The sequence below is a fragment of the Rattus norvegicus genome, chromosome 7, assembly GCF_036323735.1.
Source record: "Rattus norvegicus strain BN/NHsdMcwi chromosome 7, GRCr8, whole genome shotgun sequence".
NCBI lineage: Eukaryota > Metazoa > Chordata > Mammalia > Rodentia > Muridae > Rattus > Rattus norvegicus.
The window spans coordinates 29884717-29912361 of record NC_086025.1 but is presented as its reverse complement, the minus strand read 5'-3'; the positions used below and the strand labels follow the sequence as shown (position 1 = coordinate 29912361).

General features: G+C 47.0%; 2 protein-coding genes and 1 long non-coding RNA gene across 8 annotated transcripts in view; 1 reads left to right on the top strand and 2 right to left on the bottom strand.

Moving 5' to 3' along the window:
* Nucleotides 1–17867, bottom strand: part of Hal (histidine ammonia lyase) — a 30250-nt gene extending 12383 nt beyond the window's left edge. The window contains exons 1-16 of the mRNA NM_017159.1: nucleotides 17613–17867; nucleotides 17056–17116; nucleotides 16901–16928; nucleotides 15692–15766; nucleotides 15526–15598; nucleotides 15345–15411; nucleotides 14716–14753; nucleotides 13996–14121; nucleotides 11769–11908; nucleotides 9919–9966; nucleotides 9070–9217; nucleotides 7723–7818; nucleotides 7571–7629; nucleotides 6004–6084; nucleotides 3329–3394; nucleotides 3088–3253 (exon numbers count right to left, since the gene is read on the bottom strand). Of these exons, the coding sequence (NP_058855.1) occupies nucleotides 3088–3253; nucleotides 3329–3394; nucleotides 6004–6084; nucleotides 7571–7629; nucleotides 7723–7818; nucleotides 9070–9217; nucleotides 9919–9966; nucleotides 11769–11908; nucleotides 13996–14121; nucleotides 14716–14753; nucleotides 15345–15411; nucleotides 15526–15598; nucleotides 15692–15766; nucleotides 16901–16928; nucleotides 17056–17116; nucleotides 17613–17859 (1519 nt within the window). The 5' untranslated portion in view covers nucleotides 17860–17867. The remainder of the gene's footprint in view (nucleotides 1–3087; nucleotides 3254–3328; nucleotides 3395–6003; nucleotides 6085–7570; nucleotides 7630–7722; nucleotides 7819–9069; nucleotides 9218–9918; nucleotides 9967–11768; nucleotides 11909–13995; nucleotides 14122–14715; nucleotides 14754–15344; nucleotides 15412–15525; nucleotides 15599–15691; nucleotides 15767–16900; nucleotides 16929–17055; nucleotides 17117–17612) is intronic.
* A 673-nt stretch (nucleotides 17868–18540) lies between these two features.
* On the top strand, nucleotides 18541–27580 carry LOC102553539 (uncharacterized). Of its 5 annotated transcripts, XR_593386.4 has the most exons (4): nucleotides 18541–18699; nucleotides 20658–20821; nucleotides 25315–26411; nucleotides 27441–27580. It is a non-coding gene; the product is annotated as an uncharacterized LOC102553539 (long non-coding RNA). The 5 variants fall into 5 exon arrangements; XR_010053239.1 differs by having other exon boundaries at nucleotides 26179–27580; XR_010053237.1 differs by having other exon boundaries at nucleotides 25315–27580.
* Nucleotides 23720–27645, bottom strand: part of Lta4h (leukotriene A4 hydrolase) — a 31797-nt gene continuing 27871 nt past the window's right edge. Inside the window, exons 17-19 of one of the 2 annotated variants that reach the window (NM_001030031.2) lie at nucleotides 26200–26282; nucleotides 25465–25569; nucleotides 23720–23928 (exon numbers count right to left, since the gene is read on the bottom strand). In NM_001030031.2, the coding sequence (NP_001025202.1) occupies nucleotides 23811–23928; nucleotides 25465–25569; nucleotides 26200–26282 (306 nt within the window). In that variant the 3' untranslated portion in view covers nucleotides 23720–23810. Of the gene's footprint in view, nucleotides 23929–25464; nucleotides 25570–26199; nucleotides 26283–27645 lie in introns of those variants that run through there. The other variant, XM_063263200.1, reaches the window with a different exon arrangement.

Below are 27645 nucleotides of genomic sequence, written 5' to 3'. Positions count from 1 at the left end.
ACTTGCTCCAGCATAAACTGAGAAGTCTCTATGTTAAGGATGTAGTTTATAGGGGGCTGGAGAGATGGCTCAGCGGTTAAGAGCACTGACTGTTCTTCCAGAGGTCCTGAGTTCAAATCCCAGCAACCACATGGTGGCTCAGAACCATCTGTAATGGAATCTGATGTCCTCTTCTGATGTGTCTGAAGACAGCTACAGTGTACTCATATACATAAAATAAATAAATGAATTTTTAAAAAAAGGATGTAGTTTAGAGGCAATGGCAGGAACAAGCAGAGGATACTGGGCCAGAGAAGAAGGTGAACTTTTCGGTTCTTTCTTAGTGGATTGTATTGAGTTTTAGTGAGAAACTCAAGTGAGGAAGGGCTTGAGAATATATTATTGCTGGGCATGGTGTTGCATGCAGTCCAGCACTGGGAAGCCAGAGGCAGGAGAACCTCTACAAGTCCCAGGTCAGCTTGGTCTACCTCTGAGTTCTCTACCAGTCAGGGCTACACAGTGAGAACCTGTCTCCAAAAGAGATAATATTATTAAATAGAAATTGCTGTCTACTTAGTGCTCACGTTATAGGCAGAGCACCGAGACTTTATGTGTATAGTTAGTTCATTGACCCATAAGGGACCAATGTCATTGTGTGCTCTGTGCAGTGGGGAGCTGCAGAATTAGCGGGATGAAGAGACTTGCCAGCACACAATTATAAATGGCAGATCCAGGTTTTAGAGATAGGATTTCTCTGTCCTAGAGCTTTTATAAACCAGGCTGGCCTTGAACTCACAGAGATCCACCTGCCTCTGCCTCCCCAGGGCTGGAATAAAGGAAGTACACCCCCATCGCCCAGCTCCACCAGTTGTTTTTAATTAACCATTACCTAGTCCTTTGAGGTAGGATTGTTAAAGAATATACAGTATGCTCAGCTAAATTGGGATTTTTGTATAAAAAAATCGATGTTTGGTTGGGGTTTTTTTGTTGTTGATGGTGATGGTTTTGTTTTGTCTTTAGCACAGGTAGGTCCTAATTAATTCAAATAGAACTGGGCATCCTACCTTTTTGTTTGTTGAGTCTGCCCGCTCTATTTTAGGAATGAACACAAGATTCTTGACATCAATCAGTAGCAGAAGCAGAGAGCAGACCCCAGAGAGCCTGAGCAGCTCCACTACCCCAGCAGCCTCGTGACTCTCACATCCGGGAGGAGCTACAACTGCTACAGTGTGCCCTCAGTGTCCACCGTCAGGACAACCAGCAGCCCTTAGGCTGGGACCCCAGGCAGCCTTATATGCACAGTACCTTCCTGGGATGGACGGTTTCAAGACTTTTAGTGAAGTGGTTCATTCTAAGAAACAAATACAGTTTTCATCAAGAGGAATGACATCAAGAAAGATGTGTGGAGGCAGGAAATGCTACAGGTCCTGGTGGAGTTTGAGCCCAAGGTGGTAAATACATAGCCTATTGCAACCACTGTAGACTAGAACTTCTTTGTATAGTAAAGGTCCTCCAACAATTTATCAGCAGGAATACTCACCCTGTTATGCTGGGACCATGGGGGGGGGGGGGGGGAGAGAGAGAGAGAGAGAGAGAGAGAGAGAGAGAGAGAGAGAGAGAGAGAGAGAGAGACTGTGTTTGAAGTTACAGTCCATGATTCTGTGGCAGCCCGCCTCCCCAGAGATAGCCTAGAGAGGACACCACTGATGAGGGTGAGAAGCCTCACAGAGATCCAAGATTAGCTGCCACCTCCAAGTGTTGCAACTTCAATTGCAACCCTAATACCCAGAGAATCTTAAACCACAGGATGACAGAGAGACACAAGCAGGCTATTCACCAGCGGAGGCTTCATCTGTTAATGCAAAGCAGGGCGGCCCGGAATGATTGTTGGCTTATCAGAGTCATTAAACTCTAGCAATCAGTTTAGTCATCCAACAGGGGTTAGGGGGAGAACTTAATGAGCTTGTTCAACAGCAGGAAGTAAGAGGGTGGGAGCTGAAGACCTTAAGGACCTGGGTTTTTTGTTTGTTTTATCAGTTGACCAAAAGCAATAAGAACTCTCTGTATTGTCTGCCCACTGTTTTGTTTTGTTGGGTTTTTTTTTTCTGTTTTGTTTTGATTTGATTTGCTTTTGTTTGGGTGGATTTTTGTTCCTTTTACCTAAAGACATCTCCTGACTTTGTTGCTTTGTTGCTGTTGTTTCTTAGTTTATTTTTGTTTTTTTTTTTTCAATGCCTGGGTTTTCTCAAGACGCCATTGAAGTTTTTTGTTTTGTTTTGTTTTGTTTTTTTACGTTGCTTCATAGCTGGTTGAGATTGTTTTTAATTTGTAACAAGTTTATTGCTCGATTTTCTTTTAAGTCAACAAACTGAAAGTACCTGTTAATAAAAATTCTTAAATAATCATGATGATGGTAGTAGTGGTGGTATTTGAGTTCTGCCTTACATCCAACTACTGGGCCATGTTGAAAAAGCCACCTAGCCTCTTGGGTCTCTGACTATTCATCTGACCAGTGGAGATTAACATGGCCTCCCTCTTGGTACCGTTGTTACAAAGAAATGAGGAGAAACAAGCAAAGCCACTGGCACTAACTTCGTGGCATCCTTCTGATGAGCCCCTGCAATCTCCAATCAGAAATCAGCTGCATTGAAGCTCAGTGTCCACGGGACACGTTTTTTTCTTGGGAACATTTTTACATGTTTTGAGAACATCTTAATCTTTTAGTGGATAGTAGATCTAATAGAATGTCTCCAAACCTAATCATTCAGTTTGCCATCAGCTGTATCCTCTCTGTCCCCCTACTACCCTTTGTAAGAAAAGCTACTTCGATGAAGGTCAAATACAATGTCAGATTCCTCTCTCTGGGGCGATTGTTCATCTACGTGACTATCCCACTGTTGTCTTTCAGCACTACTGTGTTTAGGTTTCCTTTTCTCTAGAAAATGTTAAGAGTTATAGTAAATGTAACGTGTTAGGCATGAGAGATAGGATACGCATCAAAGTGGAGAACCATCAGGGCTCCTTGCAAGGCGAAAGCTGATACTTTGGGGAAAATGGGAAGTGCCCTTGGTGGACAGGCTTGTGCTCTGACTAAGGTGGTATCCTTACCCAGGGCTGCTGCGGTACAGTGGGCTATCATGAATCCAGAATTGAGACCTCCTTCAGCCACCAGGAAGGCGGGCAGCTCACTGAGGGAAGGATTACACAGCCTTTCGATTCTTCTTTCACTAATTGCCGCAAGTTCATGGACGCCAATGGCCAAATAGTCCAGGGCCTAAAAGAACACCCTGTTTAGCCGGCCTGCACTGGAATGTACTTTCAGGGTTAGGAAAGCATTTAGAAAGCTTACTTTGGCTGGGTATTCACCGTGGAAGTTTCCTCCCGAAATTGTCTCCCCTCGACTGGCAAAGACCATCTTTCAAAACAGGTTAAGGCTTAAATGTAGCATCGTTGGCCACTTCGAAGGTAGCTCCTGTCCCCATCTGCTTGTTTTTAGTATTGAGGTGACTGTCATTGTGCAGATATAGGAGAAAGGACAACTCTTCCCATAAGCAATCATTGATATAAGACAGTGTTCCCCAACCTGTGGGCCACAACCCCAAAGACCACAGATATACATTACAATTCATAACAGTAGCAAAATTACAGTCACGAAGTAGCAACATGAGGGACTGTATTAAAGGGTCTCAGCGCTAGGAAGGTTGAGAATTGCTGACATAAAGGTACACACACAAGCACATGTACACACATGCAAGCACACACATGTACATGCACACACATGTGCGTGCATGCACATATATACACATGTGCGCACATGCAAACACACACACACACACACACACACACAGACACACACACACACAGAAGGTAAATTGTGTTGTGTATTTGGGACCAAAAGGCATGGGGTATGAAATGTTTTCTCTTGAGATCAGAGATGTCAACCCCTGCAACTTTCATAATCTGCCAACTTAACACTTTTAGTCAAAAGCTAAAACTATGACATGAACCATTTGTTTGAAGTCAAATTCTATTTCTTCCACAGAGATATAAATCCCTGCTCCACAGAAGAAGCTGTTAAATAAAAGACTTGGTTGACAGGTATCCATCAAGATGACTAAAATAATCAATGCCGGGGATGTTTTCCCACTCTGTCCTTTCAGTTCCTGCACCAGCATTCGACAACAGATGGTAGCCAACAGATCCTACAGGCACACTTCAGCTGAAGGGGACTTTGAACTCACAGAGTGTGATAGCCCCCAGAGATATTTCCAATCTATCACACACATTGCTTGAGCCAGCAGGCACAAGGGCAAAAAGAGTAACAGTTCCTTCTTCCTGGTTCTAAAAGTTAATCTCCCCTCCACCCCCACCCCCCCAGCTTTATCAACAATACATTTAGTTAGTTTTTATCTCTGGTATCAACCAACCTCTGAACGATAATATTCAGACAAAACATTGTGTCTATACTGTGCGCTGACCTTTTCTTGTCATCACTCCCTAAGTAACACAACAAAACAACTGCTTACATAGTGTTTACACTGTATTTACACTGTATTATGTAAACTAGCAAGGAGTTAACATATACAGGGAGAAGCCTGTAGGTTATCGTGCAATATCAAAGGGATTTGCGCATACAAAGATTTGGCTATGGGAAGAGTGTCCTGCACTCAATCCCTGGCACACACAGTCTTCTCTCTGTCCTAATCCCGGCATTGACTGATTGGTGCTCTAATTTAGAAACTGAACATGTATTAACCCCTTGTTTTCCCATTTTGTCGCTCATTAGATTTCAGCAACACCCACCTTCCCGAACACTGAGAGCCTGTTCCCTCGGGCAATATCAGTTCTAGAGGCACACACTGTCCACCACCTGGAAATCAAGTCTTTTCATTAAGAAAGTAGAGGACTTTGGGGCTGAAATTATGGCTGGGGAAAAATTAAATAGAAAACCATCATCCCTATCGAGGAGGTTCCTGCTAACCTTTTCCCTTCTAACTTTTGAGTTACCCTTTAAGATCTAACCGTGCCAGTATAGAACGGCTCCATTCTAGAGCTTGTGAGCTAAGACCACGGAGCATGCACAAAAATCACTGTTCCTTCTAGGGAGTGTGGTGGCGTCGGGATACGTGGGGCTTTCTTAATTTCAAGGATTAGCACGAAGCAATGCTGGAGAACACACAAATCCTGAAATGGGCTTACGGGATGAGAACACACAAATCCTGAAATGGGCTTACGAGATGAGTACACTCAAACCTCGGGGGAGAAGCCTGACACTGCTGTTGAGTAACCAGCCTTCAGCTCACCCAGGCTGCTCTCTCAGCCATTTCTCCAGTGAATGGAGGCAACTTTAGAACAGGAAAAAAAGGGCCTCTAAGAGCGTTGCCTGTTTTCAAAGGCACAGTGACTCTGTGATGTGAAGACTGCACCTTGACTTGAATCATCTCAGTTTCAAAGGAAAAAACCAGACCCTCTGGGGGAAAGTGATCCTGTTAAGGACCCCCTCCCTCTACAAAGAATGAAAGTGTTCTTACTGTGCATATGGAAACATAAACTGTGACTGGCCTGAGTCAAGCCCTCGTCAGAAAGGAACCTGAAACCTTACCTCCTTGGAAACGTCTTGGTGTGCTAGCATGGCGTTCTCTGCTTAAGACGTCCCGCATCACTAGAACCAGACTGCAGAAGCGAGGGCCAGCCTCCGAGACGCTAATCACACAACAAGCCTCAGTAGTGGGTTTTCCAGCCGGCGACTTTGTGAAACCACATCCACAAATGCCCAAAGTGGCACTTTAATCTTTTACGGGCTGGTTTTGAAAGTACAGCGCGTTAGGCTCAGAATCTAAGAACAGGGACCTGGGTCCGACTCTGACCTAGAAGAAGCCGCCCAAATGCTCAGCCTCAGGGGCTAACTCATCTGACTACAAAACAGAGTAACTGGACACAGACGCTCTAAAAAGGATTGCGTAAGGAGATCCTATCTCAGCCACCTGGGGAAAACTGTAAACGCGGAGAACACTGAAAAGATACAGGATTGTCTGTGGCACTGTTCAGTTCTGTGGTGATGATGTCCTTCACAAAGGCAATTGTATCGTTCACCACACCGTGGACCTAAGAGCACAATCAAAATACAGCATATGATTAATACCCAATAAAAAACGTTAGTATTCTTGTAAGATGCTGTCTTCAGGCCTTTCCCTGTAACTGCTTTGCAGTAGCGATCAAAAAAGTATAACTGACTTAGGACATGAAGGTAACTGATAGAAGTTCTCAATGAAACAAATTAGAGTGTGTGTGTGTGTGTGTGTGTATGTTATATATATATATATATATGTTATATATATTAGAATATATATGTTATATATATATGTTATATATATATTAGAATATATATATATATATATATATGTTAGACTAACAAGCTAAACATTGTGATATAGGGGAAAGATGCCAGCTCTAGACACAAAGAATCTCACTTCTGTACCAGTGATAGGATGTGGGCAAATTAGTTTTCTGCGTGAAACAGAAACAGATTTGGAAAGTAGACCATGGAAGCCACCTTACTATTCGTATGAAGTAAGTACAGTGCTGTAGCATCTCTTGGATGTGAGTCGCAAGGATCACACAGATGGTAGCCATCAAGGGGATGACGGTCATGAAGCGTAAAGAATCACACTAAAGATGCTCACAAGTAAATAGTCACCCTGCACCTTGCCCTGGGAAAGCCAGGGTACACTTAATGGCTTTTCCTAGAAGTCTAGGAGATAACGATCTAGTGGTGTGATCTCGGGCACAGAGGGTACCAAACCCTGTCCGTCAGGTCCTGACTGCAAAGTGGGAGAAAGGACCAACTTCAGTGCTGGGGAAATTCAGTGAATTAATATTTGGAAGATAACTGATAATGGGGCCCTGTCAATTGGAGACAGCGATCATTCTAAGAATAGCGGGGACTCTCAAGCCAGGACTTATTCTAATGGCTCAGTTCATTTGGCAATTCTTTCCCATAGATGTCTTTGAAGTATTGTTTTACAAGGTATTTGAATAGGACTTGCTGAGTGATACAAAACGAGGATATTTACTTTAGGGAAAACACCCTTTTATTCTCTCTACCAGAAGTTGACTGACAAATCATTTCTCGAGATGACTGTAATCTCTCATCAGTCAGATCATGCCAAAGAGCTGCACCTATTTCTTACTTAAAGTTGTCTCAGAGACTCATTTATGATTGCTTATACTCGATCATAAAATGCAGATAAGGTATGCCTCATGGACACTTGAATTTGGAAAGACGGAAACTTTCCAGTAAACATCCTAGACTTGATTGCTGCCTTTCCCTCCTGCGAGAGCCAGTAAGACTCTCCAGTACTACTTAACTGTTGTAGTCTTATCAACACAGGAGATCACGATAAAGGTTTAGCCTACCCAGTAAAAAGTTGACAATAACTGGAGACATGGAATTATAAAATATACTTTTTTTTAAAACAGTCGTAGTAGAGAGATTTAGATTGCATTCAGTCATGACATGATCTGTTTTATTTTTTTCCCTATGAATTATTGGGAAAGAGCCTTTGCTGGTCTCCTTGTTTCTTGACTTTACCTGTGGACAGCAGCGTAAGGTGTACGCATCCTGAACACGATCACAGAACCTGTGGCTTTCTGGAAGGACGGGGGAAGAAAACAGGCAGCACATTACCGGTCTCTCCAGGTCACACAGCACCAATGAGCCCACTCAAACAAACTTGTCCAGACCTGCAATTTCTGACGGGTGGTGATCTGAGTCCAAGAGGGACCGGAACCGGAAAGCAACTTCAATTTGCCCGCGGTGAGGGCGGACGGCGTGGATGTCTGGAATGGAAGGAGGCAAACGAGTTTGAGCAATTCGGACTTTAGAATGAACCTCGGAGGGTGGTGGACCGTCCGTGGTGCTGGCCAAGCCCTCTGAAGTCCTGGGGGCTCTCACCCATTATGCAGAACATCAGATACTTCAACCCGTTTCCTTATCTATTTGATTGTCTCTATTGTTGCGGTGCTAACTGTACACAGAGCACACTAGAAATGTCAGCCGAGATTCCAGGCCCACTCTGATTTTTTTTTAATTTTTTATTTATTTGTTTACTTAATTACATGTGTAAGTACACTGTAGCTGTCTTCAGACACACCAGAAAAGGGTATCAGATCTCATTACAGATGGTTATGAGCCATCATGTGGTTGCTGGGATTTGAACTCAGGACCTTTGGTACAGCAGTCAGTGCTCCTAACCACTGAGCCATCTCTCCAGCCCCCAGGCCCACTCTTAATGGATCTGTACCAATGACAACGGGGAGCATGCACAGTGGCTTAATTTATCTGAGCCAATTTTGGACATTCTCCGCTCTGCCTATCATTAACATGGAGTTGTTACTAACTCCACTCATTAAGTATATCTAGATAAGATAAAAAAATACTTATATCATTTTTGCCTCCCCAATTTTCTTACCAGAGCAATCCTAACCTCTGTGTGTGTGTCTGTCTGTCTGTCCACCTGTCCGTCTACACATGTGTAAATACATGAATGGGTGCCTGGGTGTATATGAATATGTATGGAAGCCAGAGAAAGTGTGGATGTCATTCCTTAGACATTCTCCATCTCCCCCCCCCCCTTTATCTTTTACATTTTGAGACAGAGCCTCTCATTGGCCCAAAACTCATCAACTTTGCTAGGCTGGCCCTTGAGCCCCAGGGAGCTGTTTGTCTCTGTCCCCTGAGCTCTGGGTATACAAGCAAGCACCGCCAAGTCCGATTTTTAAAGTCAGTTCTGGTTTGAACTTAGGTCCTTCTACATAAAGAAGATCTTCCCCCAACTGATCTCTCCTCAGCCCCTTCCACCGGAACTTCAAGTCTCACAAACTGACTCCTAAACCAATATCCGGCTTAGCGTGCCAGAGCACTCGGTGACCTGGAGCGGGTCACTTAGGTGAGCCTGTGGCAGCTCCAGGTCTACTAGGGGTACCTGGGCCTTCTTGCTCTTCCCTGCTGCCCATGCCCTCCACCCCCGTGCCTAAAAATGTCAACCGACTCTCCCCGGTTGAATGAGTAACCAAAGAGGACCTGCTGACCGGTATCGAAGGCTTTGGTGGTGCCCTTCAGCACCTCGAGGGTCAAGGCAGCCACGATATCCGCTTGCCGGGCAATGGCGCTGGCTCGCTCCACGGCTTCACAGCCCAGGGAAGTGATCATCTGTGTCCCGTTGATGAGTGCCAGGCCCTGTGAGGGAAGGGAGCAGAGTTTCTTTCCTACTGCGCGCACTGTAAGGAGCCCGCAGGCAAGCACGTTTTTCTATCTTCTGCTTTTGCGAGAGAGAAATTGGCCCGTCAGCTGAGCCGGGTATCAGTGTGTTTTTGAAAGTGGGAGGTGCCTGGGTTCGATCCCCAGCTCCGAAAAAAAAGAACCAAAAAAAAAAAAAAAAAAAAAAGAAAGTGGGAGGTGGTCCTGCAAGCTCACGAGCTTGATTAACTTCGTATCTGGAGTCATTAGCCCAGATGTAGCCGAAGGGTACCTGCCTACTGTTCCCCCAAAGCAGCCGTGTGGCCCTGAGGTACAGTGTATGTAACATCTTCAGCCCTCTACGTTGTGTTGTTTACTAACTTCTCATCCTCATAGACAAGGCATCCTAAGAATATCCTGGTCCAAACTTGTGGCTGAGAGCATCTCAAAGGGCCTTAACTAAGCATGTCTCATCAAGTTCTCTAGAAAACTATATTTGAAGTTTAGATTCTTAGAGAACCCTCAGGGACTTACAGCCTGACTAATCTTAAAGGCTCGCAGAGAAGCCCTTTCTTCAGTGAGCATCTGTCAGTCAACACATAAACTGTGTTTATTTTAAGGAATCAGTGAGGCTGGTATTAGGGATGAAAACAGTACATATGTAAAGATTCGTTAAAACAAACAAGTTTTTCTTGACTTACTTCTTTTGGTTTCAGAACAATTGGTTTCAATCCGTGGGCTTCTAAGACCTGTTGAATGATTAAAAGCATGTAAAGTGTTATTACTGGACATACCAGCTTACTTTTTAACTTCATATGGAGCCCAGTGAAATACTTTTAGTTCCAAGGTTTAATAGATTAAGCCTATACAAACTTGTTCTAGCTGGGTTCTCAGGGCCAGCATGTACCCCTGTTTAGTCGGAAGGCAGACTTAGCAACTTTTAGACTCTTGAACCAAGGACTTGGTTACCTACAGAACAATTTTGCTTTCAAGTTCCTCTGTGTTGGGCCTCAAGCTTTGAGACTCACCCAGATAAACCTAAACTCTGGCAAGGCTGGGCTCAGGGCTGGCTGTCCACAGGCTTCTGAATTCAAAGCACGACCCCCAAATAGTCCTCTGCCCTTATTTCTGCATCTGTTATCACTGGGGACAGGGCTTGGGGGGCAAACTCAATAAGGAGGAGATTACGGGTCCCCTCAACTAGGTAGAGCTAGCATCCAAAGAAGAAAGGGACAGATGTTCGTTCTCTTACATTCAGAAGTAAAGGGTGTTGCTAAATTGAAGTTCTCCTGGTGAAGGAAACGAGGGTGGAGCTAAAGTAGGAGCAAGACAGACAGGTGCCCCTTCACTGTGTCCATTTCTCCAGGTCTGGGTACCTCTCACTGCAGGATGAGGGGCTGGGCTTGAGGGTAGGGAGAGTAGAGGCCCCGAAGCTCAGGTGAGCAGGCCATTAATAGGCTGCATGCTTGAGGGCGCATACAGGAAACAACTAAAAAATAACCACATGTGTATGGGTGTCCTGGAAAGGATTAGAGGAGCAGAGAGGGCAGATTCCTAGAGGAGTTTTCAGAAGAACAAAAAAGGTAATGAAACACGGGGCCATCTGCTTAGCCCAGAGCACACTCAGCAGCAGGCTAACTCAAGTTTCTGCCATGGAGAACCTGGAGAGGAAAGGACTGTGGGGATCACTTTTTTTTTCCTTCCAGCCCTGGCTGTCCTGGAACTTGCTTTATAGACCAGGCTGACCTTGAACTTAGAGACTCGCCTGCCCCCGCCTCCTTAGTGCTGGGATTAAAGGCAAGAGCCACCACAGTCCAGCTGGGAAACAACCCTCCTGAAGCCACATTATGTCTGGACTTTATCCTATAGGTGAGGGAAATGCTTGCAGGTCAAGCAGAATGCGTTTGGATTTGCTGTTAACCAAGGTCAGGCTGGCTGCCGGATATATGTTAGGTTGTGGAAACATTGTCCACAGAGACAGAACTTATAGTTCTTATATGCCTTATAGTTAGGGCATCTCTCATTAACTGCATACAAGACACTTTAAAGGATTCTGTGGGCTGCTCATTTGGGATCTGTCCATGAAGAAAACATTCAAAGTTTTGTATAAAATACACCCTTCATCCAGGAAAACACCATCCTTGCTAGAGGCCACGGAGCGAGCGCTGCCTTTGTGAATGTGAGTTGGAGGAGTGACCTTTGTTGGGCATCCTTCTGGTAGCTTCTTTGTATCAGCAACAAAACAAGAACTCAATGAATATTTCTTAAAAAGAAAACTAGTTACATTACTTAGTAGATACAAACTTATGTTATAGGTACAATTCTGTATCTATGAATACATTCCTGAAATTAAAAGTAGCAATGATACTTTCCCTACTCCATCTACATATCTGAGATGATGGCGGGTGACCGTGGAAGCCAGTAAATATCTTTTCCTAGTCTGACTCCTAGGCTCGAGTTGACTCGTCTGTAACGGGGCTGCTGTAAGGATGAGGAGACAAAACAACCTCCTTGACGATCACTATGGTTGGATCTGTTGTGTGAGGCTTACATATTTGGCATCGGCCCAGCCACTCTTTGGGGACCACATCTTTCCTTCTCCAATGAGCCCCAAAGCAAGATGGGAGAGTGGGGCAAGGTCTCCGCTGGCACCAACGGTCCCTTTCTCTGGAACATAGGACAGGCAGGAGGCTGCAAGAGAAGCAGGCGCCAGTTATCTCAAGAGGTCGAATGCCATTTTGGTTATCTTTGTGTTGCCTGTGAAGTCAGCCCTCACTTCCAACAGAGTGTAGAGACATGTTTTAACATAAATACCCAAGAATGATAATATCTCCAGCATGAGTAATGGTTAAGAGAACCAGCTAAACTGGGCAGAAGTGCCATACTCCTTAAATCCCAGCTCTCGGGGAGGCAGAGGCAGGCGGATCTCTGTGAATTCAAGGCCAGCCTGGTCTACAGAGTGACTTCCAGGACAGCCAGGACTCTACAGCGGAAACCCTGTTACAAAAACCAACACCTCCTGACCCCCACCAAGAAGCAGCTGAGCTCTTATGAAAGAGAAGAGTGAAGGTGGTGGAGAGGAGAAAAGAGGAGGGAAGGCAGGGAGGGAGGAGAGGAGAAAGAGAAAAGAAGGAGGAGAGGAAATGTGTGTGGGACCATATGGGTGAGAGGCAGACATCCGGAGGGAAGGACATGGTGCTCTGACTGTCATGACTCTACTCCTAGAATTCTAGCACTATCTCAGAAACACAATTATAAACTAACTGCTGGTTGTCACATTTACAAGACCAAAACATTAGAAGTCATCAATGTACGGAATTGAGGGGCACCATCAATGTACGGAATTGAGGGGCATTCGGGTGATCAGATTATAAGGAGTCATTAAAAGCTATGCTTAGAAATGTGTAAATGGTTACTTAAAAAAAGACATGGATTGTTCTAGAAATGTGGCCCACCAAAGTATTATTAGCAAAGTTCTTCCAGGGCAATAAATTCATAGGCAAAGCACATGTTCTCTGTCTCTCTCTGTCTGTCTCTCTGTCTCTGTCTCTCTGTCTCTGTCTCTCTGTCTCTGTCTCTCTGTCTCTCTCTGTCTCTCTGTCTTTGTCTCTCTCTGTCTCTGTCTCTCTCTCTCTCTCTCTCTCTCTCTCTCTCTCTCTCACTCACTCTCTGTCTCTCTCTCTCTCTCTCTCTCTTCCCTGTCTCCAGTCATTCAGTTACATACTATAACTATTTATACATGAGCATGTGCTTCTGTATAGAAGTTCCCCTCAAAAGTTACCCCAACACACAGGCTTCTGTTTCCTGAAATGAAAGCCCCGATGATGGTGTTCATATTTCCCCAGCTGTTGCTAAATAACATCAGTTAGACACGTCACCGCCAACTGTGGACCGGCGTCCTGACTATGCCTGACCTGGGAAATTCTTGGAGCATCAGGGTCACAGAGATGCCTTAAACTCATCTCTCAGAGCAGTGGTTAGCTCAGGTTGGAGCGCTACTGTCTTGGGTTGGAGGCTTGTGGTACAGTGGATCACTGGCAGATCACTATGTACTGTAATGGGATCGCTATGGATCTGTGCAGACCACCCTAGTCTAGCCTGCAGGCTGTGCCCTCCACTGGCTATCGTGCCACACATGCCTCCTGTGCCCTCAGTGTAGCAACTCAAACATTTGGTCTTCTCTGGATGACTGTGAGAGACTTTGCTTCCTTTCCCGTTTTCCTCCAAAGAGCCCTGGGATGCCCCATCAACCTGATGTTCTGTCCTCAGCTGTGTGAAGGGACAGCTCCCTGAGCCTTGCGAATCCAGTCTCCCCCTTTAAGGACTGAGTTTAGTTGCATCGTGTCTTATCCCACAGCGGCTCCAAGACTAGGTCGATTATTCACCCTGTCACATCTCTGACCCTACCTTTTGACAGAGTTAGATTTCCGTGCGCTAGTGCAACTCGTCCATCATCTGGGGAACATGAAGATTTCATCCCTGATCGCATACGGGCACCACTCAATAGAAAGCTCTTCATAGACCTGAACTTAAAGGCATAATGGCGGGGCACACGCTTATCTCAAATGTTAGATCAAGGCTACAAGATGGCCTGCCCCTTATGGGAACAATTAGAGCTCCCAATTCTTGCTACCTGATTGCCAACTGGTTCTTCTTGCCAAACTGGTTTTATACTCATCTTGATTTCTTTTTCAATCTCAGCATCTAGACATCCAAGTCTGCCTTGTGGTGTGTAGCCAAGTTCTCTGAAAGGCCAGACTAAGGATACGCTGCCTTACCATTAAATACTTCAATCACTTGTTTCAGGGTCTCCAAGGAAATCCCACTGTATCCTTTGGCTAAGACATTGATCCTCAAAGCCAAGAGCATCCGACACCTCTCAGGACTGAGTGGCTTCCCAACACCTGCAAAAGCAGAATTGTCATTTTTCTTCAAGAAAAAAATAAAAAATAAAAACATCCTTCTCCACCTCCTGCCTGCCCCCTGCCCACACCTTTCAGATCTTTTCCCACTTTTGACAGTCTTCCAGGCTTCCTGAAGCTGGGCGGATGGTGTTCCCTGTTGCCTGTCTTGCTTCTCAAAGCCCTGTCACTCATAGAACCTCACCTGCCCCCAACAGCTTCAGAATAGTGCAGAGAGAGGCCTTGGCACAAGCTCCTCCTGGGTGATGGGCCCAGGGCTCATCCTCTCTAGCTCATGTCCCCACGCTAGTCTTCATTTTCTCCCCTAAATGCATCAGTCTCCTTATAGGCTGGGGCACCCTTTCCTATCTCACCCCCCACACCTTTCTACCAGGCGCATTCTGTTTTCGAAGCTGCAGCAGATGATTGGTCTGTTCCGATGCCTTTGCTCACACTCCTGGGTTCCGAGCATTCAGCCCTTGGAATGCATTCGGAGCACGCCAGCTGATATGACTGGTAGCACTCAAGTCACATGATGCCAGTCAATCACATGAGCTAACATGGTTTCGGAGGTACCCAGTACAAGGAATAATTTACCTGAAGAATGGGAACGGACTAAGTTGACCTGAAGCTCCCTGGAAGAGAAAGACGAGAACCCTCTTAGACACCCGGGGTGGACAGGCTCTCTCAGCTGGGAGTATAAAGGAAATGACAGGAAGGACTTTAGAGGAGTTTCTGCCTGCAGGGCAAGGACACAAATAAATCTTGAGCTCGCATGAGTTGGAGACAAGTCAACCCAAGCCTCACACTGTCCCTCAAGGAACATGAGAAACTTGACTGTCTTCCAGGGCCGTGTGAGAATTTGCTACCCATGGCTTGGTCAAAAGCAGAGGTTCTCAACCTGTGGGTCACAACCCCTTTGGGGGTGGATCTCATATATCAGCATGGGTTGTGGGGTTCACCTATCAGGATATTCTGCACTAAGATTTGTAACTGTTATGAACCTGCAATGAAAATAATGCTACAGTGAGGGGGCCATGCAGGGTTGGGGGTGGTGTCACTACAACATGAGGAGCTATATTGAAAGGTCAAGCTTCGGGAAGGTTGAGAACCTCTGGTCTGTTGAGAGCGCTCAACAACATCAGTGTGCTTTAAATGACCTTCACGAGAGCAAAATCTCAAAGCTGGGGCAGGTGAGGTTATGAGTGTCTGCATTGGGGACTTACTGTAGCTTATTGGCAGGGATCACAGTTCTGGCAAATTTTCCAAAACCCGTGGTGATGCCGTAAACAACTGGAGTGAAAAAAGACATGAACAGACACTCTCGTGATTAGATGCCACAGGGGTTTTATTCCTACGTTTGTCCATAGAAGTCATGGTGGGACATTCCGAGGGAGGGAAGGATACCTGTTCTTTCTTTTATGATGCTGTCAATGACTTCCCGGGACTGCTGCACTTTCTTCTCAGCTATTGAAGTGAGCTAGGAGAGCATTGGCCAGGGGTGAGCATGTGAAAGCCTTCCATGTCTAGTGGGAATGGGAGGGCGCTGTCCTTCCCGCCCTACCCCACATACCTTTATCTTGTAATGTCCCTTGCCTAGGTTGACCAGATCCTCCGTGCTCAGACTGTCCCCATCCAAGGCAATGTACTGCACAAGGGGGTGATGTTTTGGTAAAAATAAAAAAAAGCGGCGGAACCAGTTCCTGAGTGCACCCTGATGGTCCCGCTCTTTTGCTAGTTCTGGCTCCGGTGGGCTACTGGACCTAGCGCTAATTTATCTCAGATTAGTAACTCTCCCGGCGGCTCTCTGCTAGCCTCGAACACTGGTTCCAGCCACTGGGTAAAATCAAGACTCAACAAACTGTAACCCAACAATTCGAGAGAAAAAGGTTTTTTTTTGTTGTTGTTGTTGTTGTTGTTTTTATTCGACAGATAGGTAGGTTGATGTCAAGGTGATACATGATTGGACAGTAGAGAGTGGGGGGGCGGGGACAAAGTTTTTGTAAGGCAGGAGAGAGGAGGAAGGAGGGAGATCAGATTTAGGTGAAGTAGATCGATTTTATCTTCTCTAGGTGGACAGTTTATATCTTTATTGTGTGGATGAATTGTGGATTGAGAATTTAACATATAAATCTAATTTGGAGCGTGAGGATCAGGTTCTGTTGCCCTCAAGGAGTGAGAACATACAGGGCCTGCAGAATGAGGGGTGTGTGTGTGTGTGTGTGTGTGTGTGTGTGTGTGTGTGTGCGTGCGTGCGCGCGCGCGTGCCACATATAGCTGCGGAGAGGGCAGGTAAAAAGGAGACAGCCAGGAGAGGGCAGCTCTGCGTGGCAGAGTAGCAGCCAGAGCGAGCGGATCCGGCATGTAGGAACTGATAGAAAACGTTTCCTTTTTAATTTTTACCACAACAGGGTGACTTTAGTGAGTGGGAGGGTCTTTTAAGGAGTAGCATTGGGTACGGCCTGGCCCCAAAGATATTTTACTATCTTTCTGAGGCATTGGTTTGCTAATTAAGAACAGGGCCGGCTAACAGGAACACTGGACAAGAAAAATCAGAAAAGCAGAGGCCAGGCTCCGGGCAATACCACTCTGAGCTGGATGAAACCTGTCTTTAGTGTAGTGTTCACTCAGTTATACCGTCCTCCTCCTCCTTAATGAGGAAGGGTGCGGTAGGTGGGTGGGGCGTACACCAGCTAAGACAAAGTTTCATTTTTCCCCTCAGAAAAGAAAAATAGCTTGCGGGAGGGGGGGCGTGGGGGAAGAAAAATAGCTTGCAGCTTACCTTTTCAGGCTCCCGGTATTTGCTGTAACTAAAGCCAGGTGAAGGAACATGCTAGCGGTGTGGAAAAGCCCCAATCCTGCCGTTTCAGGACCAGCCCGGCCCCATCCCTTACCCCCGCCTCCCAGCGCTGACCAAAGAGGATGCAGAAAGGATACAGGAAAACGCCTTCTGGCTGTGATGGAATGAAATCAGGAGACATTACATCGCCTTCAATCACTGAAACAAGAAGGGGAGAGGGGGGCCTTGTAAGTCACAGGGTATCACATTAGGACAGGTGTCACACCCAGGAAAGGCGCGCTCCATACACTGAGCTTGCGTTTCACAGCAACGGCTGCTGGATCTTATCTTCCTACGCTTCCCCACAGTCTTAGCGTCTTCCCACAGGAGAGCAAAAAAGCAGAAAGGTAGCTGTGGGATGTGAGTGGAAGACTGGTTCTAGCTGGCTTCCACTTCCACTCTGGCGATCCCTTACAGAAGGATTCTGTAATTGCAAGGGACTCTAATCTGCAACTTTGGGTTCAAGTCCTGGCTGACTTTGTGACCTGACTCTCTCCATCTATTGCAGACCGTTGGGGGTGGGAGGTGATAAAACTTGAGGCTTCCACAGGGCAAGTACTCAAGCCTGTTTTTCTCATCGTGTTCCCTCACACGAGAGTGACTTCCTCCAGGACAGGCCAAGGCAGTTCACTCTGTTCCCCTGAGGGCCACTCACCCACTTCTACGAACTCATTGTCCTCCAGGGCCACCTCCAGCAGGTCCTCATTGTCCAACAGGCCCAGGCCCTTGCACCGGCGCACAAGGAATCGCACTTCATCCACCGAGGTGAAGCCCCCGTTGTCCGGCTTGTTCTTCATGTAGCGCCGCACAGCCTCGCGGCCCAGCCAGCCAACACTGAGCTTCCCGTCCTGGCAGGGTACCGCCAGCCATTCCCCACGCACGTGCACCGTGTACCTAGGCATGGCTCACCTACTATAGCCCTTCTGAGCTAAAGGTTGCTGGAACCAAAGGGCTGGCTCCTTTCCTACAGTCCTGGATGGGGAGAGCCTTTATCCTTTACCAGGGAGGGGAGTGCCTGCTGGGGTGTGGTTGGCAGGGAGACTGAGAATGGACTTTCAAAACACACCCCTTCCCTTGCCTTCAGCCATCCACACTTTGAACAAATATTGATTGCGGGCTCTGGTGTTCCGTTGGCCTTTCTGGAAGCTGAACCAGGGGCAGGAGAAAGGGATGTAGGTAGCTGAGCCCACTTTCAATGTAGCCTTATGGGCAGCAAGACCAAGGGTCTGGAAGTCTGAGGTCCTGCTCGCACTTCTCCTGATCAGGGTTCCTAGTTCTCTCTCTCCCCCGTTCTGAGTCCGCCTTGAAAGCTGCTTACTGTTCCCCTCTTTTTTTTTTTTTTTTTGGTTCTTTTTTTCGGAGCTGGGGACCGAACCCCGGGCCTTGCGCTTCCTAGGTAAGCGCTCTACCACTGAGCTAAATCCCCAGCCGCCCCCCCCCCCCCCCCCGTGTTCCCCTCTTTAGGGAATTACTCAACTGGTCAAACGCATCGCCTCGGTCAATTGTGACACCCGCATCGCCTCGGTCAATTGTGACACCCGGAGTGACACCCGGAGTGTAGCAATCCTAATTCATTTATTTATTCCACAAACATGCGTTGAGCAACGCCTCCCTGCCACTGCCTTGGGCTCCTGAAGCCATTGCTCCACAAAAGAAAGCAGAGACGGATTTTCACAACGAAAAGTTGTGTCTTAGACACATGAATCACTATAGCTTGGAGGCCCTCAGCTTACTGCCCTGGGGTGAGTGAATGTTCTTCCTGTTTCCTAATCCAAAGGCCAATTCTTTAAGGCTGTGATCTATGGCATGTACCTGGTATAAGTTCTGGCTCTGTGATTCGCAGTCATTTGACACCTCTGGGATTTAGCTTTACTTATCTGTAAAATGGGCATCCCAATGGGTGGCTGGAAAGACAAAGTCCATTGGTGTGTGTCAACCCTGAGGTCGGGGCCTGCTAGATAGATGGGAAGGTTAGAGAAGTGTTTGAGATTACTGTCACCAGGACTTGGACTTTAACTCCCCACGGGCCCTCAGGTGTGTGTGTGTGTGTGTGTGTGTGTGTGTGTGTGTGTGTGTTTGTGTTCCTTATCTTTGCCCTTGGATATCCCTAATTCCACTAGGCTTCTTCCCAGCCCATAACAGCTTCCCCCGTGCCCCACCACCACCTAATTCTTCCCCACCTGAGTTAAGGACCACTGATAGCACAAAAAGGAATTCAAAGAAATGCATGGGCTTTAGTAGTATGTCAGCTCTGAGAAATTTGATTATTCCAACAGAAACCCTGGCCTGCTTCTACTTCATTAGCACAGTTGCTCTGTAGACACCCATATCCACATCTAAGTGTCTCACCATCGGAGTCTACTGAAATGTAGTCATCAGACACACACACCCCGACTGTGCCCTGCAACTTGGCAACCTCTCGATTTGATAGAGACAGACGTTGTCTTCAGTTCAGTATTTCACCTCCAGGACATGGCCTTACTTAGCTCATCTCTGCCCATGAACCCGACCTCTGGTTAATCCTTCTTCTCCTCCTGAACCCCGCCCCCTAGGAAGCTATCTTAGTTGCCCATGCAGTTACACTTAAACAGCTTCAAGGTCCTTGGGAAGCCGGAATCTATGTCTGTATTTGGGGTGAAACCCATTTTCCTGAGTCCTTATGCTGGACTGTCACCTGCTTACCCCAGCAGACTGATGTAACAAGTCCTGTGATCTTGGGGACGATGGCACCTCCCTTTGACTCATGCCTCCCTGTCTTCCTTCTCAACTTGCAGCTAATTCCCAGACACAGGCCTCATCTTTTACATCTGTGGGAAAACTGTGGCCCTTAGATACGAATCACCTTCATTCTGCTCTCCACTCACTCATTCATTCACTCACTCATTCATTCATTCACCAAGTCCTTTCTGAACACCTGTGAAGTGTCAAGCTCTGTGCCAGGCGCCTCAGACTGAATGAGATCCACTCATACTCGGGCACACTCATGGGCTTGACATCTGGAGGTGAGCGACCTCATCAAGGCTGAGATGCCCCACTACCCCTCAGGTTGAAAGGTCATCCAAACTACTGGGTGCTCTCGCTGACATCCCAAGCAGGTCCAGATTTTGAGTGATTCCAAGATGATGTCAGCACCCGGCAATCTGTCCCTCCCAGCCATGTGAAAGTTCTACACACAGACCTCCAAATGTCATGTGGTGTGGCCGACTTCGCATTCCTTCTCCTCCTACTCTCCTGTCTCCCTTGCTTGTCAGATAACTCCTGAGCTGTTGTCTCTGTTCACCCTTTGTATAACCCACCTTTAGGCTGGGTTGGGCGGATTCTTCTCGAGGCTATGTTAGCATAACTATTTTTTCATCATTTATACACGCCTGCTCTTTTAGGTCCTTGCGTGATCACGTGCACTTGATCTGACACAGAGCCGACTCAGTACACACTTATTAGCTCAATTTGAGCCGGTGGGTATGGTATGTCTTTGGTCCTAGGTAAACCGTGTGTCTCTGGCGCCCTCTGCCCCTTCCAGGGAAGAAATACAAGTGAGAGAGGGAGAGAGAGCTGAGGGCAGGAAAACGGGATTGTGCAGCAGTATAGTAAAGTCCACCAAAGAACTCAACTGGAAGGCAGAGTGGGAGCAAAGCGGTCCCAGGATTCAAGGACTGGACAGGAACCATCTTTGGGGTGTTCTTAATCTTTACCTTTTTAGGGGGTACCCAGTGATCACACGTGCCCACGTTTATACTCCAAGACAACACTCTCCTTGGCTAGAGTTTATTTGACCAGTTGATGGGCTCAACTGAAGAATTTGGAACTGTGATGATCCTTCCATATGTAACCCAGGGTGAGCCGGGTGCGGAGTACACAGCAAAGGTAAGAGAAACACGCAAGACAGAAGCGCCGATGGCTCTGTGTTGCCAACTCTCTGTGACTCTTGAAGAATATCCCTCTGCTCTTACTGACTAGGGTTTTGTATCTGGCCACAGAAGAATCATAACCAATGCTCCCGAGGTGTGGAAATGCCCCGAGCACTGCAGGATGCTCTGTTAGGCCTGTCTTTTATTTGGTTCACATTCAATCATTTTCGATGAGTCTCCATATGCCATGTGCTCTGGGGAGGTGGTGAAGCAGGCTGAGTGGAGTGAAGGAATACTGGGATGTTCACCTGACCCGTGAGGAACAGGAGACTGGCATTAAGTCCATTGGAGCAGCAGGATGGACCCGGGACTGAGGAGCTGTGGTTTGAATATGCTCGGTCCAGGGAGTGGCACTATTAGATGTGACCCAGTCAGAGTAGGTGTGGCCCTGTTGGAGTAGGTGTGTCACTGTGGGTGTGGACTTTAAGACCCTCACCCTAGCTGCCTGGAAGTCAGTATTCTGCTAGCAGCCTTCAGATGAAGATGTAGAACTCTCAGCTCCTCCTGCACCATGCCTGCCTGGATGCTGCCATGTTCCCGCCTTGATGATAATGGACTGAACCTCTGAACCTGGAAGCCAGCCCCAATGAAATGTTGTCCTTATAAGAGTTGCCTTGGTCATGGTGTCTGTTCACAGCAGTAAAACCCTAAGCCAGGAGCCCTCCTACTCAGAAGGAGAATCCATCGATCACAACCAGGCTGGTGATAAGCAAGTCCGTGTTCATGTTTAAGTTGTTTAAAGAAGGAAAACTCTGGGCTCAGAAAATAAGGCAGTTGATTAAGTGCTCACTTTAATCAACTTAAGGACTTAAGTTTGATCCCAGAACCCACATTTAAAAAGCCAGGAGTGTAGCATGCTTATAATCTAGAGCTGCTGAGGTCAAAATACATTGGTCTCTGGGGCTCAATGGCCAGCTAGCTTAGCCTACTTGTCCAGTTACCAGTGAGACCCAATATGGCCAGTGCCCGAGCTGTCCTGTGGCATCTGTGCACACATGTATAGCTGCACACGGGCTCATGCACTCACACGTACACATAAAAGAAGTAAAATAAGAACAAAACACAGATCATGCTGAAACTTCTGTCTGCAGGCAAACGCAAATGTAAAAATGGCCAGTATGGCAACAGAACAGCAATAAAGTATTAGGTGAGTAATGTGTTCAAATATTTTGTAATTGCACCCAAAACACCCTTATCATAAAAACGTGAAACTTCTATTGGGTGTGGGAGCGTATACCTAATAATCCTAGCCCATGGACAGCTGAGAAGAGGATGGCAAGTTCACAGCCAGCCTGGTCTATGTAGTGAGACCCTGCCTCTGAATAAGTATTAAAATTTATAAATCAAGAGTAAAGCTCAGTAGAGTTCACAAAACTATATCACATTATTTTCTCTGTGAAAGTTATAGGATGTGATCTCTTTTAAACTATTTATTCTTTATGGGTTTCACATCATGCATCCCAGTCCTGTTCATCTCCCTGTCTCCCTTATATCCACCTTTGTCCTTGCAAACTCCTCCCCAAAATCACACACACACACACACACACACACACACACACACACACACACACACACCCCAAAGAGAAATAAACAAAGAAAACAACCTATCATGGAAGCTATAATATGTCACAATGTGTCCCATGTATTGGTCACACCTCTCCACTTGCGAATGTTCCTTGTGATGGGTCATTGGTTTGGTTCAAGAGCTTTGGCTTCTGTGACATCAATACTGGATCCTCCTCAGGACTCTTCCTGGAAAGCCTGCTGTTGCCCTGTGCCATGAGATCCTGCAGCCTTGGAATAGCAGGACTCACCCTTTCAGGCATCCCAACCATTGGCAATCATACAGATTTTTGGGTGGGACAACCTCAGAGCCTTGGATCTGGGCCTGGATGGCTGCCGAGCTGGTCAGCCCACCAGCTCTCCCGTATCACACCGCCAGGGTGAGCTCTTCTGCACTGCTCCATGAGGCCACCCAGTGCTGCCATCTACTGGCGGCAGGGAGGCTCACCTGTGCCAGTAATGGAGCAGGACTAACACTCCCTCTCCCATGACCCCAGGGACAGCTTTCCTGGCTGCTGCAGGTGGTGAAGAGAAAGGCATCAACCCCCCAACCCATGCCGCCTCATGCCAGACAAGTGGCAGGGCCAGGTCCCCTGTGCTCTCATCCTTGGGGCCTGCTCACCTGTACCTCCTCAATCATACCAGCCATACTCTGCTGCCCAGGTGGGGTGCAGGGCCTGCTCTCGTGAGTGCTTGTAGCCAGCAAGGGGCAGGTCCAGCTCACCCATTCTCATGATCCCAGGGGGTCAGGTGGTGAGGGCCAAGGGGGCAGAGGGCATCCCCCCATTGCTCCTTCCCTGCCTAGGCCAGCTCTGCCATGCTCCTGCCCTCCAGGGTGGCTCACCCGTGCTCCCACCACCACCAGCTCAATTGTGTGGCCTAGGCTGAGTGCAGGGTCTGTCTGCTCTCCTGAGTGCTGCAGCCTGTGTGGGACTGGGCCAGCTCTCCGGCTCTCTCACCCTTGGGGTTAGCTCACCCACACCTCCACCATCAGGGCTGGCTCCACTGTATTGCCCAGGCTAGGTGCAGGGCCTGCTCTCCCAGAGCTCTGCAGCCAGTGAGGGGCAGGGCTAGTTCACTCGCCTGCTCTCATGACCCCAGGGAGAGTTATCCTGACTGCCATAGGAGGTGAGAGAGGGTGGGGGAGGGCATCACCCTTGCACCCATAACATCTCATGGCAGACGAGTATACCACATTATTTTTTAAGAGGCAGAGAATGTTAGTAAAATCATGAGGAAATAATTAAAAAGTAAAATAAAATAAATAAAACCCACGAATGACACTTTAAAATACAACGAGAGCTAAAATTTTGTATTTCTTAATAGGTTCGATTTTTTTTCTTAAAAAAAGGAATTTTCTGAAATCAGCAACACTCAGTTCCTTAATCCACTTTCAGATCTTTCCCCACCAGCATGGCGGTCACGGGATGCATACAGGCTTTATGTTCCTGGTAGGTGCGGACAGCTTGATCGTGGGATTTGTCGAAGGCAGCGAGGTCCCTGCAGAGAAAAGGGGGAAGGAGAGAGGCGTAGGGAAGAGAGATGGAAGGAGGGACAGAAATATCACGTCAAAACATATGTTAATCAATCATTTAAGAGTATATACATTCTCAATTACAAAAAGCATTTCTGAAAGCTTCATACAGTGAGAACAAAAACAGCAACTGTAGTGAACCAATGTGGGCAAGTATATAAAACGTAGGATTAGTGATTCTTAGCATGGCTGTTAGGTTTAGGATATAAGACATATAAACAGAACATTCATTTTTCCCATAAAAGATATGTTCTTAAGTTTATTTCTTTAGGGGTGTGTGTGTGTGTGTGTGTGTGTGTGTGTGTGTGTGTATGAGAGAGACAGAGACAGAGAGAGACAGAGACAGAGAGACAGAAAGAGACAGAGACAGAGACAGAGAGAGACAGAGAGAGACAGACAGAGACAGAGAGAGACAGAGACAGAGACAGAGCGCCATAGCACAGTTGTGGCGATAGCCTGTGCATGTTGTTTCTCTCCCACTATGTGAGTCCCAGGAATTGAACTCAGGACGTCAGGTTTGGCCATAGACACCTTGTCTGCTGAGCTTTTTGCCAACCCCAAAGGGTATATATTCTTTTTTTTTTTTTTTTTTTTTTTTTGGTTCTTTTTTTTCGGAGCTGGGGACCGAACCCAGGGCCTTGCGCTTCCTAGGTAAGCGCTCTACCACTGAGCTAAATCCCCAGCCCAAGGGTATATATTCTTATTTGAAGTATACATCACTCAATTTGAAGGTAGATGGGTTTTAATTCTGGAAAGCTTGTGAAATTTGCTTTAAAATACCTTCATAAAAACAAGTTTTGTGGCCATTTAAAGAAACCAGGCCAACGGTTTGCACCGACAGCATTTCGCTCTATTTAGGTGAGTGTAGTAAGGTGGCCAGACTAATCATGAAGTCTGATGCCGTGACTGTAATATTTTTAAGACCGTGGAGCAAATACCTAATCAGAGAACTTAATGGGGACGCTCTTAAATTCCATCTTCTTACTTAAACTCCCCCATTTTCTTACTTCTCCCCCATTTTCCCAGCATTCCCCTAGTACACGTCAAGCGACACTGGACTGGTGCAGATTTCTCTTCTTAGTTTTAGATTCTCCCTTTACCCCCACACCTACTTGCCAAGTTTTCTGCTTTCGAAAATCTCTCTGCGCACCTAAGGCTTGAGTCTTGAGTTTGTCTCCCTTTCATCTCGCCTCGCCCTACGGTAGCTAATCACACATTGTGCTCCCGAAGCAGCTAGTGTTGCTTTAAAATGCGAACGGTCACAAGTATTAATCTTTACTCGTGATAAGCGACTCGGATGTACTCAGAACTACGCTAGAGACGGCATTTTACGGAGTTGTTTTTCCCGCCAGGACGACCGGGTTCTGAACCTACGGCCTCCGCATGCTGAGGGCTCTGCTACTACGAAGCTACAGCCGCGGCCCCTTTGGAAGCAGTCACAAGAATCGTCTCCGGGTTCTGCTCCCCGTCCCTCCCGTCCGCACAGCCCGACTTGGCCTTACTTGAATAGAGGTCGTGTAAATTTCATCCTTCCTTGTTCAGTTGCCATCTTTAGGGCCAAAGGAATTGCTTCTTCCCACTTCGATTGAATGCAGAGCCGTAACCATCTGAAAGAAGGGTTTATAGGGGTGGGCGGGAAGGTGAGGACGGCGGGAAAACCAGAGGTTCTCCTGAACATTCATGCCGCGGAGACGAACAACCCCATCATGGCCACGCTGAACGCCTTCACTCCACCAACTCTCATCTGCGCACACACTAACAACTGGAGAAGAGAAGGAGGAGGAGCTGCGTCTTGGGAAAGGCCCTAAGTGTTGGGTTTGGACGGAGGAAGTGCTTGTGTGCGTAACAGAAGTACCTTTGACCTAAACCTAACGCTACGAATCTGAATTCAGGGTGGTTGACGTAGCACAGAATCAAAGGTGTCTACCCGGGCCCACTCAGAGTTGATTTGACTACTTGGGAAAGGAAGGCTGTTTGCGATTAAAACTCCTCATTCTAATTTGTTTTGTTTTTTTAAAGTTGGGGGAAACTGAGAACCAAGTCTAGCAAAAAATAGATTAGTATCACCATGTGACACACATCTTGGCTATCCCTTCCATTCCACTGTGGCTATCTACGTGGATGACACGCGACAGGGGTTCTCAGGACTCGTGGGCTCCCGCACTGTGCTTCCCCGTTCTCCTCTGTTTAAGCTACCACTCCGCTTTCTTCCACAGAGACAAGTTAAAATGATGTACCTGAATCGTATTTCAGAATTGTTAATGGCATTGAAGTTGTACACCTCTTGCATTCGCTTTATGTGCCCCAAGGGAAGAGGTGCCTAAGAGCAAAACGAAGAAGTATGAGGGATCATTTCAACAGGATTCCCTGGAAGAAAGGAGCTGGAGAGAAAGTCTTAGCCAGATTAAAGCCCTACGTACCTCAGAATACGGAAAACTGCTGGACGGGGGTAAGGGAAACGGATTCGAGCTGAAGCGAATGCCTAACTAGTCCCTGAGGAGGATGCTCTGGGGGAGCAGGGATGAGCTATTGTGGGGAAATTAGAGAAGTGAAGGGCGATCGTGCTCTCCTCAGCCTAGACCGTCCCAGCATCCTTTGGGTCCTTCCCCATGTCTTACACAACTCAAACTTAGCCCACTCTTTAGATAAGCCACACTTCCTTACACTTTCATTCCCAGTGCCTTTCCTGATTGGCTTTATCTGGGTCTATTTCTTCTGACATCGGTTTTAGATTATATCCTCTGGAAATGGCAGCCCTTAACCTTTCACATCACAGTCCCCTTTGGGAGGAGGAATATGGACTCTGTCCTTCGTGGGGTTAGGGGGCATTTACCACATAAATATAAACACCTGATACAATTTCAGGGGATGCCTGATCTCACTGCACTCATGTTAACCCACACTAGGAGGGGGAACCAGTTTGGAAGAAGGAAAGGAGACGGGTTCTACTGGGACAGACAGAACTTAAGACGCCTACGGAGGACAGGCTGAGGTCCCTGGGGAGGTGCTCCCTTCCTACCCTCCCACTGTGGCCTCCTTACCTGACAGGACTGCCTATGAGCCAGCTGCCTTCATTCTAACTGCTAGGCCTATTCCAAGTTAGTGTATTAGCTCCCACATGGACATACTTCAATTCCAAATCCACCCTGCAGGCCAGTAATGAGGGCTCCCTCCTCAATTTCCTGACCCGCCCTGTTTTGTCACACTCCCCTGCCCCCATGTCATCCTATTTGGCTTCCCCTTTTCTTCTCCATCCGAGGTCACACCAGCAGCACCACTGGAAGCTATCAAGCTAATGACTGGTGCACTAAAACAAAATTCTCTCTTACTATGTGACAGGGCCTCTGTCCCGTCTAAAACGCCACCAGCCATTGCCAACACACGTGTCTCCCCCTCCCAGTGGATCATGGGCTTTCTAGAACAAGGATTCTTCTTTCTTACGTATGTTTTTTTCTTTTCTTTTCTTTTCTTTTTTTAGGAGCTGGGGACCGAACCCAGGGCCTTGCGCTTGCTAGGCAAGCGCTCTACCACTGAGCTAAATCCCCAACCCCCTTACGTATGTTTTGATCTGGCACAGTACTAATCATAATTCAATAAATGCTCTTTCAAAAGAATGAAGGAGTGGACTATGTAATTTCTTTCCCCACAACTTTCCTCATTAGTATTTTTTATTCCTGCACTGG